The 13,828-nt window shown below is 36.1% G+C and overlaps 2 protein-coding genes across 2 annotated transcripts; one reads left to right on the forward strand and one right to left on the reverse strand.

Moving 5' to 3' along the window:
• The first annotated feature begins 2,516 nt into the window (after nucleotides 1–2,516).
• Nucleotides 2,517–3,338, forward strand: LOC110917183 (protein DMP6). The gene has a single exon (XM_022161777.2). The coding sequence runs from the start codon at nucleotides 2,613–2,615 to the stop codon at nucleotides 3,225–3,227; it is 615 nt and encodes a 204-aa protein (XP_022017469.1). The 5' UTR covers nucleotides 2,517–2,612; the 3' UTR covers nucleotides 3,228–3,338.
• Nucleotides 3,339–9,140: 5,802 nt separating this feature from the next.
• LOC110919291 lies at nucleotides 9,141–10,263 on the reverse strand. The gene is made up of 2 exons (XM_022163564.1): nucleotides 9,411–10,263; nucleotides 9,141–9,295 (listed from the first exon to the last, which is right to left on the reverse strand). The coding sequence occupies exons 1-2, from the start codon at nucleotides 10,261–10,263 to the stop codon at nucleotides 9,141–9,143; spliced, it is 1,008 nt and encodes a 335-aa protein (XP_022019256.1).
• Nucleotides 10,264–13,828: the final 3,565 nt, after the last annotated feature.

The raw sequence follows: 13,828 nt of genomic DNA on the forward strand, positions 1-13,828 counted from the left end.
TTCTTCCAAGGACTTTTCTCTTCGTGCCTATACTGATGCAGATTGGGCAGGTTGCCCTGATACATGCAGGTCTATGTCCGGGTATTGTGCCTATCTTGGTACCAATCTTCTTTCTTGGTCCTCAAAGCGCCAAGCTGTCGTCTCTCGCTCCAGTGCCGAAGCTGAGTATCGTGGCGTTGCTAACGTTGTATATAAGTTGTCTTGGCTTCGCAATTTGTTACTTGATCTCCGCAAGCCAATGTACAAAGCTAGCATCGTTTTTTGTGACAACATTAGCGTGGTATACTTAACAGGTAATCCAGTTCAACATCAGCGGACAAAACACATTGAACTGGATATACATTTTGTTCGTGAACTTGTTCAACGCGGTGTCGTTCGAGTGTTACATGTGCCATCTCGTTATCAGATTGCTGATATTTTTACTAAAGGCCTCCCGCGGATTATGTTCGAAGACTTCCGATCCAGTCTCAATATTCGGCCGCCTCTAGTTTCGACTGCGGGGGATGTAATAGATGATATCTTAGGAATGTAAATATTTGTATATCTCTCCTCCAAAATAGGAGATTATGTTGTGTATATATATTGGATATCAATGAAAGAGAAGGCACTTTGGCCATTACGTAATCTTACAGAGATATTAATAATAATAAAAAATAATAATATTTTTGTTATAGATAATAATAAAGTAACGACTAAAAGGCAAGTTAACTGCCATTTTCATCCATGTGGTTTGATCACTTATGCCATTTCAGGCCAGTTTTCAAAATTGCACCAGTTTCCTCCCTGACGTTCTCGAAACGTGCCATTTCAGTCCAAAAAACTAAGCTCAGCTCAGGGGTAAAAGTGACGTTTTACGTATATTTTTTATTTTTCATTTTTTAAACTTGTATATTATTGTTATTATTATTATTATTATTAAATAATAATAATAAAGGAAACGGGATTGTTGTAAACTCCGATGACCGGAGTAGCAGGTTGACAGGATGGTGATGGAGGCTTGACAGGGTTACTCCCTACCATGATCACACTGTCGTAACCATTGCTGAGCTTTCTTCCGCTCCAGTGTACCAGTTTTAAACCGTTGTTCGGTGGTTTTCTGACTTTACTGACTGGAAGTGCAATCGATTCACCATGAAACGAAACTGATAAACTCCGTATGGACGTTTTCGTCAACATCTTCGCGCTTGTTGACATTTCAAATGACATTTTACCCCTGAGCTAACTATGTATTTTAATTGGGGTTAGTTTTTTTTTACTGAAATGATATGTATCGAGAACGTTAGGGAGGAAACTGGTGCAATTTTGAAATTTAGTCTGAAATGGGATAAGTGATCAAACCACTGGGACGAAAATGACAGTTAACTCTTAAAAGGCTTTTGATTTTAAAGGATACGCATATTGAATATAGACTTGTTAAAAGAAATATATAATGACCCTTTATCGTATGTCGAAGCGAATATAATCTTGATCTCTAATATGAAAAATCTATATATTCAAGAGATAAAGTAATTGTTATATTTTTATCTCTATATCAATTTTATAACCCAAGTATCATGGTATATTAGTTTCTTTTGAGGGAGATGAGGTTTATTTAGAATTATTTATTAAAGTAATAATGGTCCTTATATTAAATTACTTATTATTTATTATGGTTGATGTAGTATGAGAAATTGTCACATGACATTATTACGAGAGAATATCATGTGTCTTTAAGTGGATTCTTTTCTTAGTGTTAGATGTTTAGAGCAGGCGGGGTGGTCCGTTATGGCCACCCCATAACGAGTGATAGCACATAGAACATCGCCGCCTCCACTTCCATAACGAGTGATAGGGTATAACTCGTTATATATATAACACGTTGAACTTGAAGAGTGATAGGGTATGACTTGTACATTGTGTATTAATACTTGTACATTGGAATCCCATCACTAGTGATACCACCCCCACTACAATTCTATCACTAGTGATAGAATATTGGGTGATGACATGGCATGATTTGATTGGATATTGGGAGTGATAGAAGTCTATCACTAGTGACCACCCCCTCCCCCTTATCTAGTTAATATTTTATTATTTAAAATAGAGTTTGAGTCGGGTTAGGACTAGATAGTATATATAGACGATTAGGTGCTCTCATTGTTAAATAATAAAAAAAGTCGAATAGTTCGTCAAATATTGTATTTACGTGTTCATTAAAGGGCCTGATTTCCATCGGTATGCAATATGCTCTATGCAATGTTATCGCTTTTAAACAAACAAAAATTCAAGACATCATCGTGCAAATTATCGCTTTTAAACAAACAAAAAGAAAACCACTTTCCATGACCGAAGTCGTTCCTAAGACATCATCCTACTTCATATTTGCCAATTTTAGTAACCCTTTATTAGACCTTTTGCAACTATTTTAGCAGTAGCTTAAAAGCAACTAATATTCTGCTTTAATTCTTTGCTTTGGGTTTCTTGCAAGCAACTATATATACATATATCCCTAGCTTTTGTGTATACATATATCCCTAGCTTTTGTATATCATATCCTACTCAACACCATTACTCAATCTACAAATCCAACAATAATAATCCAATTAAAGAATATATTCATAGTTTCAATAGTTATGGATATTAACATCGAAAACCAAGAAGCTGATCCACTTCTTGAAAGAACACTTCTTCCTGAATCTGTTGAGAAAACCTTAATCCAAAAGGCAATCAGCCAAACGTTCCAAAGTACGGCTCACTTAGCCAATCTTCTGCCCACCGGTTCGGTTCTTGCTTTTCAAGTCCTTTCGCCCATATTCGCAAACCAGGGCGCGTGTGACCCTATGAGCCGGGGCATGACCGCTGCACTTGTAGCTCTGTGTGGCCTTTCATGTTTTCTGTTTAGTTTCACTGATAGCTTCAAGGATGGAGATGGTAATGTGTGTTATGGGTTCGCTACAATACGCGGGTTGTATGTCATTGATGGGAATATAAGTTTAGCACCGGAAGTTGCAGCTAAGTACAGATTGAGATTCATAGATTTCATGCATGCGTTCATGTCAATCATGGTTTTTGCAGCTGTGACTCTATTTAATCAAGATGTAGTGAATTGCTTTTATCCGTCACCGTCCGATGAAATCAAAGAGCTTCTTACGGCACTGCCTGTCGGTTTGGGAGTCGTTTGTAGTATGTTGTTTGTTGTTTTCCCTACACAACGCCATGGAATTGGGTTTCCGGTTACCACTAATTGATTTACCTACTTTTTATATAGCATATTGTAACGATTTAAACAAATTGTGGATCTACATGTTTCTGTTAAGCATCACCTCCGGCCATTGTGAAACTTTTATAAGCTTTTATCAGGGATAAGGGCGCATCACTCACAACATTCAATCAAGTTCCGTTATGTCATCAAACTTTATTACATCACTAGGATTTTACTAGGGGTGCCCATCACTAGTGATGAATTTTTTTTTTTTTAACATAAATTAACAATAAAATTATAAATTTCTTTTAAATAAATACTAAATTACAAACTAAAAAAAACTAAACATTGCAAATTAAAAAAGCCTAGAAAATCTACGGCATCTCTCAACCTCACTTTTCACAGATCTCGCGTTTGCGTTGAAGTATGATCGACTTAAACGTTCATCGAGAGTGTTGTGCGGTTGCAACAAGACGTTTAAATCACTATTTTTTCGTTTTCGGTTAACTGTCTAATATACGCCTCCTCACGTTTAAGTTTTGCCGCCGCAAGTTTTTCTCTTCTTTCTTTGGATTCGGCCATTTCCACGGACTTAGACTCTTCGAATTCGGTGATGGACTCCGCCACTGCTTCCTTTCCTCTACTTGACGAATCACCACTTTTCTTGCGGCGTGGCCTTGTGGGTGTATCATTTGAATTCGGTCGAACTAGGAAGTTTCGTAAAATGAGATATAACTCGTCTCCAAAACAAGTCTCATCGTTGTTAATTCAAATGTTCTTTGTTTCCGGAGGTGTGCAAGTATGCCTTGACCAAGGCGACCTCCTCCTCGCTCCTCCAAGCTCTTCGAGCGGATGTTGGGACGATTTCTTCTTCTTCTTCTTCTTCTTCTTCTTCTTCTTCTTCTTCTTCTTCGTCTTCGTCTTCGTCTTCGTCTTCGTCTTCGTCTTCTTCTTCTTCTTCGTCGTCGTCGTCGTCTTCGTCGCCGTCGTCGTCGTCCTCCTCCTCCTCCTCCTCTTTCTTCTTGAACCGGTTCACTATCATCATCGTCATCAAGTCGTTGTTGTGGTTCGCGGTATGAACGGGCGAATTGGTGGATGAGATTGTTATCTTCTAGTGGGTCGACGTTGAAATGGTGGGTTTGAAACGGTTGTGTTTGAAATTGTTGAGGTTGAAATGGTGGAATGAAAGGTTGGTTTTGATACGGTTGAGTTTGAAATGGTGGAAATTGTCGGGTTTGAAAGGGATGGTTGGGAAATGGTTGGGTTTGAAATGGTGGCATTGGGTCGGATTCGTCTTGTAACCGAAATCTAGCCGGCTCACCAAGATTAGCTCGAACCTTTGGCCGTACGAGTTTTTCCTTCGAACCCGAACCTCGTTTGCTTGAACCTTACAGTTTGGGTTGAAATGAATTTTTTTGTAGTTTGAAAGATTGTATTTTTTGGTGTTTGAATGATTGTATTTTTTTGTTGTTTGAATGATTGTATTGTGTATATATATATATATATATATATATATATACCTCCTCCCAAAACGGTTATCAGTTCAACATTCAAAAAATGGATTTTAACGCGTGATGATGAGCACGCGTGATCAGTTCCACGCGTGAAAATAAAGGGCGGCGGCGGTGTTTGACGCTGAACAACGCGTGTTGGAAGGTTGTCCACGGAACGCCCTGACCCCCTTATATGTGCATGGTTTTCTTTTTATTTTTTCACACGTTATACATAGTCTGTACGTAACACTAGCATTTAAGCTATTTTACACTAGCATTTAAAGTCTTTACGTAACACTAGCATCTATGCTATTTTACACTAGCATTTAAGATATTTTACACTTTAAATTGATTGTTATGTGATAATTATGTTGTATTCAAAATTCAAATATAAATATTCTTGTGAAAATGTTGGAATATAATTGACTATTGACATGTGAATACGGTGGAAGTGTTCGAAATAACTAGCCTATTAATATTATAGAGATAAGAAAAAGAGATTAGGGGAATGAATATTTTATTAATGTATAGAATGGATCATATAACTTTATTTATAGGCTTAAGAGAAAGGAGTTAAGTACATGTAAAGTCATAATAATAATGATGAATTCTAATGGATAGTCACACCATAAATGGATAATAATTCATAACACTCCCCCTTGACTATCCACGTGACAAAATAATATATTGTTCTTATAATACGCTTGGTGATGTTGCCTCGTTAAAAACCTTGCTAGGAAAACCCAGTGGGAAAAAACCATAGCTAAGGGAAAAAGAGTGCAGCACGTATTATTCTCCCCCTGATGATTTAAGCTCCTTGAGTTGACGCATCCCGATCCCATGAACCAGTTTCTTGAATGTAGAGGTCGGAAGTGATTTAGTAAACAAGTCTGCCAAATTATCGCTAGAACGAACTTGTTGGACAGTAATATCTCCATTCTTTTGCAAATCATGTGTGAAAAAGAACTTTGGTAAAATGTGCTTCGTTCTATCACCTTTGATGTATCCTTCCTTAAGTTGAGCAATACATGCTGCGTTGTCTTCATGCAAAATTGTCGGTCCCTCGTCTCTCATAGAAATACCACAAGACCCACGAATGTGTTGTATTACACTTCTTAACCAAACACATTCTCGACTAGCTTCATGAATCGCCAATATTTCTGCATGGCTAGATGATGTGGCTGTGATGGTTTGCTTTACAGAACGCCATGAAATAGCAGTGCCTCCACTTGTGAATAAATATCCAGTTTGAGATCGTCCAGTGTGAGGATCAGACAAATATCATGCATCTGCAAAACCAACCAAACTTGTTGTCGATTGGTTAGTAAAATACAACCCCATATCTTTTGTACCTTGAAGGTATCAAAATATTTGTTTTACCCCATTCCAATGCCTCTTCGTAGGGCATGAACTATATCTTGCCAATAAATTTACAGAAAATGATATATCTGGTCGTGTATGACTAGCAAGAAACATTAGTGCACCAATTGCACTTAAATATGGTACTTCTGGACCAAGAATTTCCTTTCCATCATTCGGAGGTCGGAATGGGTCTTTCTCGACATCAAGAGATCTTACAACCATTGGGGTACTCAATGGATGTGATTTTTCCATATAAAACCTTCTAAGTAACTTTTCTATGTAGTTTTGTTGATGTACAAGGATTCCACCCTTGAGGTGTTCGATTTGTAACCCAAGACAAAATTTTGTCTTTCCAAGGTCTTTCATTTCAAATTCTCTTTTCAAGCATTCAACCGCCTTTTGGAGCTAACTTGGCGTTCCAATTATATTCAAGTCATCAACGTATACAGCAATTATAACATATTCAGATTCTGACCTTTTTATGAAGATACACGAGCATATTGAATCATTTTTGTAACCTTTTTTCAACAAATATTCACTAAGACGATTATACCACATACGCCCAGATTGTTTTAGCCCATATAATGATTTGTTTAATTTAATTGAATGATGTTCTCGGGAACTAGATGTACATGAGTTTGGTAATTTGAATCCTTCAGGGAGTTTCATGTAAATATCAGTATCAAGTGAGCCATAAAGGTAGGTTGTCACAACATCCATTAGGCGCAGATCAATCCCTTCTTGTATTGCCAGACTAACAAGATAACGAAAAGTTGTCGCATCCATCACCAGAGAATATGTCTCCTCATAATCAATCCCAGGTCTTTGCGAAAATCCTTGTGCTACTAATCGTGCCTTGTATCGTACGATTTCATTTTTCTCATTGCGTTTTCGCACAAAGACCCACTTATATCCAACAGGCTTTACACCTTTAGGTATAGGGACTACTTGTCCAAAAACTTCTCGTTTATTGAGGGAATCTAATTCTGCCTTAATTGCGTTTTTCCAATTTGGCCAATCATTTTTTGTTTACATTCCTCAACAGATTTTGGTTCTTGATCCTCATTATTTTCCATTACTTCTAGCGCTATGTTATATGAAAAACTATCATCAACGTCGATTTCATTTCGGTTCAATACCTTTCTAGACATGATATAATTTATTGAGATCTCTTCGTTTTCAGGTACCTGAGGTTCTTCTGGAACCATCATGTCTAGTGTCTCTTCAGGAGACTCTTTTCTTGGCATTATTATTACCTCGACTTGACCATCTCCATTATTTGCTCCTTTTTTCTTTCGAGGATTTTTATCTTTAAAACCGATTGGTCTACCACGTTTGAGGCGTGCATTAGACTCATTTCCAACATGTGGTTGTCCTTCTGGGACACTTATTTTTACTGGAGCATTAGCAGCTGGTATGTGTGACTTAGTCACTCTCTTTAGGTCAGTGAATGCGTCTGGTACTTGATTTGCTAATGTTTGTAAATCAATTATTCTTTGAACTTCTTGTTCACACTCTTTAGTTCGAGGATCAAGATGAGATAGTGATAATTCATTCCAAATTATATTATTATCTTTCAGCTGCTTTTCATCTCCCCCTAATGTTGGGAATGTTGTTTCAACAAAATGACAATCACCAAATCGAGTTGTAAATAAATCACCTGTTGATGGATCTAAATACTTAATGATCGATGGTGATTCATACCCAACATATATTCCTAACCTCCTTTGAGGTTCCATCTTTGTTCGTTGTGGTGGAGCGATAGGAACATATACGGCACAACCAAAAATCCTTAGATGGGAAATATCTGGTTCCTGACCAAAAACCAACTTTAATGGGGAGGAAGTGTGATAACTCGTTGGCCTGATGCGAATTAGTGTTGCTGCATGTAAAATTGCATGCCCCCAAGCAGATGCTGGTAGTTTTGATTTCATAATCATTGGTCTTGCAACCATTTGAAGTTGCTTGATAAGTGATTCAGCAAGTCCATTTTGCGTATGTACATGAGGTACTGGATGCTCTACACTTATGCCAATAGACATGCAGTAATCATTGAAGGTTTGGGATGTAAATTCCCCAGCATTGTCCAACCGAATTTTCTTTATGGGATAATCAGGAAAATGTGCTCTTAACCTTATTAATTGAGCAAGTAGTCGTGCAAATGTCATATTACGACTTGATAGTAAACTCACATGTGACCATCTAGTTGATGCATCAATTAACACCATAAAGTATCTAAATGGTCCACTGGGGGGTGTATAGGTCCACATATATCCCCATGTATTCTTTCTAAAAAAAACTCAAGGATTCTGTCCCTACCTTAACTTGTGATGGGCGAGTGATTAACTTCCCTTGTGAGCATGCAACACATGTAATATCCTTAGATTGAAGAATCTTCTGGTTCTTCAAAGAATGACCACATGAATTTTCTATAATTTTTCGCATCATTATTGATCCGGGATGGCCTAACCGGTCATGCTAAATGGTAAAATTTTCTCGATCCATAAACTTTTGGTTTATGATTGCATTTGATTCAACTGCACCAATTTTGGTACAATACAAACCAGAGGCAAATGCGTGTAACTTCTCTAATATGTGTTTTTTTCCCGAAATAATATTTGTGTTTTGAAGGTACTCATCATGTCCTTCACATGTAGTCTCAAGATGATATCCATTTAGACGTATATCTTTAAAGCTTATCAGATTTCTTTGAGACAGTGGGGAAAATAAGGCATTGTTAATTTTGAGCAAAGTTCCACTTTGTAGAACTACATATGCTTCTCCAAAGCCTTCAATTAACTTTGTTTTACCAGATATAGTACCAACGCTTGCCTTTTTCATTGTTAAACTAGAGAAATAATCCGTTTTCGTTAGGATTGTATGTGTAGTAGCACTGTCTATTAGACATACATCTTCACCATTAATATGAAGTTTAGTTGAATACTCCATATGCTTCAAAACAAAATAAAGCTTCATAAATAAAAGTATAATATGGTTCAAACATAACAATTTCATAAAGTGCCCCAAAACAAAACAAAACAAAATCCCAAACAAAATGTCTTAATAAAACATCAAGGAAATAGCATAATTTTAAATATAATCATTCATGCATAGGGAAAATTGCAAGCATCCAACTGGTTTGTATCAGCCATGATATCACCAGAATCCAAATTAGCTTGCTCGATAAGGAAATCATCATAATCCAGATTAGTTGCATTAGTATGGTCCTTTTCACCACTTGGGACATCAACATTTCCCACTTCATATGTGAAATTTGTCTCTATTCCTTTTTATTTGTCTTTTATAGATTGTTGGTAAAGCTCTACTAAGTGTCTGGCTGTACGACATGTACCAGCCCAGTGGTTGTTACCAACCACATCGATAGCATGCATTAGATGAGGTTCCACTTTTCTTTTTACCTCTTTCATCATTGGATTTCTTTTCATTATCATGCAACTTCTGGTGGGTTCTTTTATTTTTGAATTGAACACCATGATAATTCCCCCGACCATATGCACATCCACGACCATGTCCATGACCACGACCACGACTACGACCATGACCACGCCCACGTTGATAGCCACGACCACGTACGTGACTTCCACTTTGGTCATTATATGTTGCCACATTCACCTCTGGGAATGGGGTTGTACCAACCGGACGAGTTTCATGGTTTTTCATTTGTAGCTCATTATTTTGCTCAGCCACAAGCAAACATGATATTAAGTCACTGTATATGGTGAAGCCCCTTTCACGATATTGTTGTTGCAAGACAATGTTTGAGGCGTGAAAGGTGGAGAATGTTTTTTCCAACATCTCCTTATCAGTAATATTTTCACCACATAGAATTAATTGTGACATGATTCTAAACATTGCTGAGTTATACTCACTTATAGACTTTAAGTCTTGCAACTTTAAATTAATCCATTCATAACGAGCTCTTGGTAATATTACTGTTTTCTGATGGTCATACCTTTCTTTTAAATTGGTCCATAGGACGAGTGGATCTTTGATAGTGAGATATTCATTTTTCAATGACTCATGAATATGGTGGCGTAAGAAAATCATTGCCTTTGCTTTATCTTGGGTACTCGTTTTATTTCCTTCTTTAATTGTATCCCCAAGGTTATTGGCATTTAGATGGATTTCAGCATCCAAAGCCCATGACAAATAATTTTTCCCAGTGATGTCTAAAGCCATAAACTCAAGCTTTGCAAGATTCGACATGATTAACTATATTAAAGAAATACACGTGGATTAATGTATATTATTCAAATTATAAACCAATAACAATAAAATTTGTAATAACAATTACTCACTATAAATAAAACAAGATTAATAAGATAATTATGTATTTTAGGCTATTTGTATAGTTTATTGATATTGTATTACAATAAAATAAAATAAAAACCTTTATTTATATAGAATGACAAAACAAAGTTTTACCAATTTATTATACGTCTAGACAACTAAATATATAAAACACATGACTTAATATAATTAGTGCTAAAAGCCTAACAAATATCATCAGATTATAAACTAGATTATAAACTGTTATTTATCATATCCTAATTTTATCTCATCGTGATTGGTATAAAAGTAATGTTTAATGGAGATAAGAAAACCAAAGGGGTTAAAGCCCATATTTATCAAATTCATTGTCATTTAATAAAACATATAAAAAAACCGAAAAAAAATGAAATTGCCAAAGCTCGGGTACTAGCTTTGACTATTTGAGAAGCACGTTTCCGTTTAGGATTAAAAATGATTCTAGTTCTACTACCACTGTCCGATACTTTAACCCGTTTTGATGCTATATCTACAGATTTAAACTGTATTTACTCTAGTTAACCTACCTAGATTAATATAAATAAATACTCAAAACAAGATGTAAAAGATATTAAAGGTCCATATTTAAAACCCACTTTACTTCAGCAAAAATGTGACCATTGACCATTTCCCTTCCATTCAGCGGCCCCAGGCCCAACAATACCCTTTTTTAATATTGGCAATCTTTATTAGTACAAAATTGAAATGTTGGTTTGGAACCCAAAAGAGGAATTCATGTACACGTGGCAGTAAGCTCTTCATTGTTTTCTTTTTATTTCTAATCCATTAATATTATTTATTATTTTTTTTATAATGAATAGAGCACCATACATATCCACGAAAAAATCATATATCATATTTCTCAACCACACGTGATTTACTCAAATCCCAGTAAAATAAAACATAAGAAACATATACTATTTGAACTAACTCTCACATTAATTGACCAGACAAATATGTTTAACCTGTTCAGTGCTCGTTTAACCAGACAAACAACCAAACTTATTCATGAAGAACAATTAAAAAAAATTAATTTACCTTGTGATAATTTGATCCACCTCCAAAGATAAGTCGTGCTGATAACATGTTTGAAATAACTAGCCTATTAACATTATAGAGATAAGAAAAAGAGATTGGGGGAATGAATATTTTATTGATGTATAGAATGGATCATATAAGCCTTTATTTATAGGCTTAAGAGAAAGGAGTTAAGTACATGTAAAGTCATAATAATAATGATGAATTCTAATGGATAGTCACACCATAAATGGATAATAATTCATAACAAGAAGAGAATTTTTCAGAAATTTATGTGACTGGCTTTAAAATCCTTGCAAGGTATATTTAATTTGGGAGTAAATTACAAGAATAATGATTATCTAGCTATCAGTCAGACCAATAGGCTTAGCATTCTAGGCAAAGATTTAGGGCCCTCTAAAAGTAGGGGCCTTCAAATTTTTTTCTTCACATATTAAGGTGTAGGGAGTGATTAGCCACTTGAAAGTGGTAAACTTCAAAATCAACCAATGAGAGTGTGCCATGTCATTCAACCTTAGGAGTTTAAACTATGCTGAAAAGTGTGGGCAATGGTTCGACACTTCGTTAAATGGTAAACTATTATTAAAAAAACATATAAAGCAAAATCATCTCTCACAAACCTGTTCACCCCATCGGCAAACCTTTACCGCCCCACCATGTTCACCGCGCGGCAAAGAGGGTTGGCGGCGGTGTGCCCGAGCGGCAAAGCGAGTTTGCCGCACCCCTTTGTCGCTCACACCGTACACCCTTAGATGTGTATTTATCCCAAATGAACAAACATATGGGTAAACACATAATGACCCAAACAAGTAAAGTGTCTAGACCTGAATGGAGATTGGGGGGGGGGGGGGGAGAAATTATGGGTAATTGATTGCCTGTGATGATGTGATTTGTGATTGAGTAAACATAAAAAAAAACAATTTTGCGATTTGATATTCGCAATTTACGACTTTATTTTGCGATTTACTATTGCCGATTGATTTTCTTTTCGGTTAAGTCTCACAAGGTCCTCAATTTTGTAATTCGTTTAGGATTTCCAAAAACGTTGGAACGGCCCTGCTAGCTATAATAAAGTATTCATGACATACTATAGGACGTGTAATCAAACATGGTTTTTGGAGATCACCTCCTGAAGGAGAATTTAAAAGGGATAAGTAAAGAAGTAGAATTTTAAAGGGATAAGTAAACGGGGTGTTTGAGGGTCATTAGTCATGGGCAAATGACATGAATGGAGATTGGGGGAGAAATTAGGGGTAATTGATTGCTTGTGATGATGTGATTTGCGATTGAGTAACCATAAAAAACAATTTTGCGATTTGATATTCCCAATTTACGACTTTATTTTGCGATTTACTATTGCCGATTGATTTTCTTTTAGGTTAAGTCTCACAAGGGCCCTGACTTTGTAGTTCGTTTAGGGTTTCCAAAAACGTTGGAACGACCCTGCTAGCTATATATAAAGTATTCATGACATACTATAGGACGTGTAATCAAACATGGTTTTTGGAGATCACCTCCTGAAGGAGAATTTCAAAGGGATAAGTAAAGACGTAGAATTTTAAAGGGAAAAGTAAATGGGGTGTTTGAGGGTCATTAGTCATGACACGATGCAGTTAGTTTATCCTTTCATTGAAACTAAGCTCCTAAGTTGAGGCACCATTTGATCCATTTTCGTCAAATCGATCCAAGTCTCATTTAACCTCCGGTAGTCTTGTACTTATGTCTCTAACTCTATGTATGTTGTTATATCATGTTTTATCTGTTTCTATTTTTACTATGCTACTTTTTCACCACTTTTTATGTTATTGGTAGCTTTCTATCTCGATATATTTAGTTTTGTATATTTGTCTGCTCTTTGCTGTTTAGTTTGGAGTTGAGGGACTCTCTGGAAACAATATATCTATCAACAATGATAGAGATGAGGTTTCCACACATCTCACACCCCTCTCTAGAGACCTACAAAATAGCTTTGTTATTTATAGGGGATATAGTCGTCTAGGAAGTTCATTGATGGGAGTCCAATTTTTTGAAATCCATATTATAGTGCCATGGTCTTTTAATTAGAGGCCCAAAAATGACTTTCTCCGACAACCTAAGAGACCCGTAGATAATTTGCATCTATGTGCCTCATATTGATGAGAAACAAATTGAACGGTGTTAACGATAGTGCAAAAGCTAGAAAATTATGAATTTAACATATATTGGTTCTTGAATTGTATTACAAAATCTTTGCTTCTAACTTTTAGCACATGAAAATATAAAGGTTTCAAAATCTACTCAAGATGACGACCTCAATTGGTTTGAGGAGAAGATGGTCAATGAAATAAAAAATTAATCTATACTAGTTTTTTTATATCGCGCGTTGCGGCTAAACCGAACAAATGATAATATAAAACAAACGTGATTTGAAAATAAAGCATGTTGT

Source organism: Helianthus annuus, chromosome 16, assembly GCF_002127325.2.
Source record: "Helianthus annuus cultivar XRQ/B chromosome 16, HanXRQr2.0-SUNRISE, whole genome shotgun sequence".
NCBI classification, from domain to species: Eukaryota; Viridiplantae; Streptophyta; class Magnoliopsida; order Asterales; family Asteraceae; genus Helianthus; species Helianthus annuus.

Excerpts from the sequence above, each read along its gene's own strand:
- LOC110917183 (XM_022161777.2), top strand. The coding sequence starts at position 2,613 with ATGGATATTAACATCGAAAACCAAGAAGCTGATCCACTTCTTGAAAGA.
- LOC110919291 (XM_022163564.1), bottom strand. The coding sequence starts at position 10,263 with ATGTCGAATCTTGCAAAGCTTGAGTTTATGGCTTTAGACATCACTGGG. Across the intron at positions 9,296-9,410 it reads TAATGCATGCTATCGATGTG|TGGGAAATGTTGATGTCCCA; the intron begins GTTGGTAACAAC and ends TCACATATGAAG.